Below are 4034 nucleotides of genomic sequence, written 5' to 3'. Positions count from 1 at the left end.
TTTTTCGTCAACTTTTTTATGAAAACAATCGGAAAACAAAACAAACTATTCATTATTTTTTCTGTGAAAAGTCATTGATTTAATCAAGTGATTAAATCAAGTTGATTCAATCAATGCCTACCTTGTCTTTGAAGCTATGATGTCTCACTAACCTAACCTAACCTAACCTAACCTAACCTAACCTAATCTAACCTCCAACCTGACACAATCTTCAGAGTTATCGTGTTATATTATTTTTTAAATCTCCCTGAGCTTTGTATTGCCTCTTCACCCTTATCTTCCTCCTCCTCCTCCTTCTCTTCTTCCTCCTCCTCCTCCTCCTCCTTTTCCTTCCTCTAATTTTCCTCCTACTTCTTCCTCCTCCTTCTCCCATGCCTCACTTGTTTTCCCCTAGTTATCAAGTCCACTTAGGAAATCCACTTACAGGATTTAATCTGGATGTGTGTGTGTGTGTGTGTGTGTGTGTGTGAATAAATAGGAAATCGCAATAACAGAAGAGGAATGGGGAAGTGATCACTACGCACGTGGGTATGATAAGAACGTGTCTTTGGCTACAACCACTACCACCATCACAACCTACATCACCATTACCACCAGCAGGACAAGGGAGGGAGGGAGGGAGGGTTGTGAGACTCGACAAACTTCCCAGTGTTCATTATAGTCTTCCTCTAGTTATTAAAACTTTCCACTGCGCTGCCCACTCTCGCCTGCTGGAGCTCAGGATTTCGTCAGCGGATATAATCAATAAACCAAATTGGCCAAATAAACGCAGCACTGACACTCGCAGAAGTTAGAGAATGGGGGAGGGTAAGGGGAGGGTGTGTAGATTGGGGAAGGAGGGGGTCAAAATTTGGCTCATCCCTTTACAATTAATGGCTCCCAGGCATTCTCCGTCACTATCAAAAGGATCTCTCACATACGCTGATGAAACTAATTAAAGAGTGAGACATCCGGGGGTGAAGGGAGTGTTAAGAATGAGGGGAGATAAGCATGTAAGCCACACTAACGGCTGCCCGAGAGTGAAGGATTCCCGGCATTATTTTGTACTTTAAATTTTTTTCGGTGTTTAGGTTTTTTTTGAAGCCGTAATATTACAAAGTTTGTTGAATTTGTATATATTATTTGTAATATGGCAAAACAAAAGAGCAAAACGTGCTTCAAAGTGCATTTACGAATGAATATTCATAGGGTACACATCAAGCTCGTCTGACGCCAAGAGGATTGGACTCTGCCTGGGAGGCTCGGGGATGTTCAATTGTTTCGAGACAATAGTTCATGGACGCCGCTTGCTGTACATGGCTTTTAATATAATGGAATATGTATAACACATACACAATACAAATACAAATACAAGCGTCGTTCTGCAAAGCTTAAAAGAAACATATTTCACAAAATTCCGAGGCAGAAAGTTGGAGGTAGTACGGAGCACAGACCATGGGAGCGTAAACATTGACGACTTCACTAACGACACAGTTTTGACGCACAAGTTTGTTTATCATTACGCGTGCAGCTTTTTTTCTAGTTTTTTTCTTCCGTTTTTTTACCTAAATAACAGAATTCCAAGGGCACCATTTTGTTACCCGAGCTGTGAAATACGTGTCGTATATATATACGTTCCCAGTCAACACGATGGTTGCTGGCGACGCAGGTGAGCAAGAGACAAGCGAACCACGACGCTCTGGCTTAATAGGAAACAGGACAGCGAGTCAGGCCCGTGTCGGGTTCACACAGAGGCATACTCGAGAACAGCTTCGTTAAGGACATGTTTCCTTCATGAGATGTATCGCTCGAGGCAATGCAGGTGGTGCTTCATTGAGGTGTTTCATACAGGAGGTATTTCATTGAGGTGTTTCAATGAGGTGTTTCATTGAGGTGTTTCCTACAGGAGGTGTTTCAATGAGGTGTTTCGTGCAGGTGGTGTTTCATACAGGTGTTTCAATGAGGTGTTTCGTGCAGGTGGTGTTTCATACAGGTGTTTCAATGAAGTGTTTCATTGATGTGTTTCAATGAGGTGTTTCGTGCAGGTGGTGTTTCATACAGGTGTTTCATTGAGGTGTTTCGTGCAGTTGGAGTTTCATTGAGGTGTTTCGTGCAATTGGTGTTTCATTCGTCGAAATGTTGACCTCATTGATGTGTAATTCATAAAACATTATTTTCAATTTCAATCGTGTTAATATCGCACCAGTCAATGGGGGAGGGGTAGATATACAGTATAAGTGTAATGTTTAAAGCTGCAATATGTTTTTATTCGCAACGTATCTCGACTTGTTAAGTGTTTCGGTAAGTGGTAAGTCTATAATCGTGAGCTGTTCTGAATCCTTGGGTGCTATTAATTACTTGATATTTCAAATCACACGTTTTTTTTAAAATTCGTGTATGCGTCTTCATTCTTCGCCTCTTCCGAATCTTTGATACATACAAGGTATTGAATGATAAAAGTATCATCTTGGAAAACACTGATTCACTTGATATTTCAGAGTTGATGCGTAAAAGTCATTTGATTCGGGAATGCAAAAAAGTTTATACAATCAGCACCACACCCGAGTATAGAAATCAGTCTTAACACTAGTACTCCCAGTACCATCACCAGTACATACAGTATCGAAAACAGTACCTCCAGTATCAACACTAGTGACCCCAGTATCAACACCGTTACCCACAGTACCAACACCGGCACCCCCAGTAACAACACCAGTACAATCAGCATCATCACCAGTACCTCCAGGATCAACACCAGCGTCCCCAGTATCAACACCAGTACCTCCAGTCTCAACACCAGTACCCCCTGTATTAATAACAGTACGTCCAGTATCAACACCAGTAACTCCAGTATTAATACTAGTAACACCAGTATCAACACCAGTACCTCCAGTATTAATAACAGTACTTCCAGTATCAACACCAGCACCTCCAGTGTCAACACCAGTGTCCCCAGAATCAACACCAGTACCTCCAGTAATAATACTAGTACCTCCAGTATCAACACCAGTACCTCCCGTATCAACACCAGTCTCCCCAGTATCAACACCAGTACTTCCAGTAACAACACCAGTACCGCCAGTATCAACACCAATACCTTCAGTATCAACACCAGTACCTCCAATATCAACACCAGTACTTCCAGTATCAACACAAGTACCTCTAGAATCAACACCAAAACTTCTAGTATCAACACCAATACCTCCAGTTTCAACACCAATAACTCCAGCATTAACACCAGTACCTACAGTATCAACACCAGTAAATCCAGTATCAACACAGTACCTCCAGTAATAATACTAGTACCTCCAGTATCAACACCAGTGCCACCCGTATCAACACCAGTGTCCCCAGTATCAACACCAGTACCTCCAGTATCAACACGAGTACCTCCAGTATCAACACCAATACCTCCAATATCAACACCAGTACCACCAATATCAACACCAGTACTTCCAGTATCAACACCAGTACCTCCCGTATCAACACCAGTACCTCCAGTATTAACACCAGTACCTCCAGTATCAACACCAGTACCTCCAATATCAACACCAATACCTCCAGTATCAACACCAGTACCTCCAGTATCAACACCAGCACCTACAGTATCAACACAAGTACCTCTAGAATCAACACCAGTACCTCTAGTATTAACATCAGTACCTCCAGTATCAAAACCAGTACCTCCAGTATCAGCACCAGTACCTCCAGTATCAACACGAGTGTCCCCAGTATCAACACCAATAACTCCAGTATCAACACCAGTGTGCCCCCTATGAACGCCAGTACCTCCAGTATCAACACCAGTACCTCTAGTATTGACATCCAGTACTTCCAGTATTAACACCAGTACCTCCAGTATCAACACCAGTGTCCCCAGTATCAACACCAGTACCTCCAGTATCAACACCAATACCTCCAGTTTCAATACCAGTACCTCCAGTATCAACACGAATACCTCTAATATCAACACCAGTGCCTCCAGTATAACACCAAAACCTCCAGTGTAAACACCAGTACCTCCAGTAATACACCAGTACCTCCAGTATCAGCAT

General features: G+C 42.5%; 1 protein-coding gene across 1 annotated transcript; it reads left to right on the top strand.

Moving 5' to 3' along the window:
- The first annotated feature begins 1629 nt into the window (after positions 1-1629).
- On the top strand, positions 1630-3758 carry LOC121872539 (uncharacterized protein PB18E9.04c-like). The gene is made up of 2 exons (XM_042375323.1): positions 1630-1648; positions 2533-3758. Exons 1-2 carry the CDS (start codon positions 1630-1632, stop codon positions 3756-3758), a joined length of 1245 nt encoding a protein of 414 aa, XP_042231257.1.
- The last annotated feature ends 276 nt before the right edge of the window (positions 3759-4034 follow it).

This window comes from Homarus americanus, unplaced genomic scaffold, assembly GCF_018991925.1.
Source record: "Homarus americanus isolate GMGI-L3 unplaced genomic scaffold, GMGI_Hamer_2.0 scaffold39155, whole genome shotgun sequence".
NCBI lineage: Eukaryota > Metazoa > Arthropoda > Malacostraca > Decapoda > Nephropidae > Homarus > Homarus americanus.
This window is presented reverse-complemented; position numbering and strand designations above follow the sequence as displayed.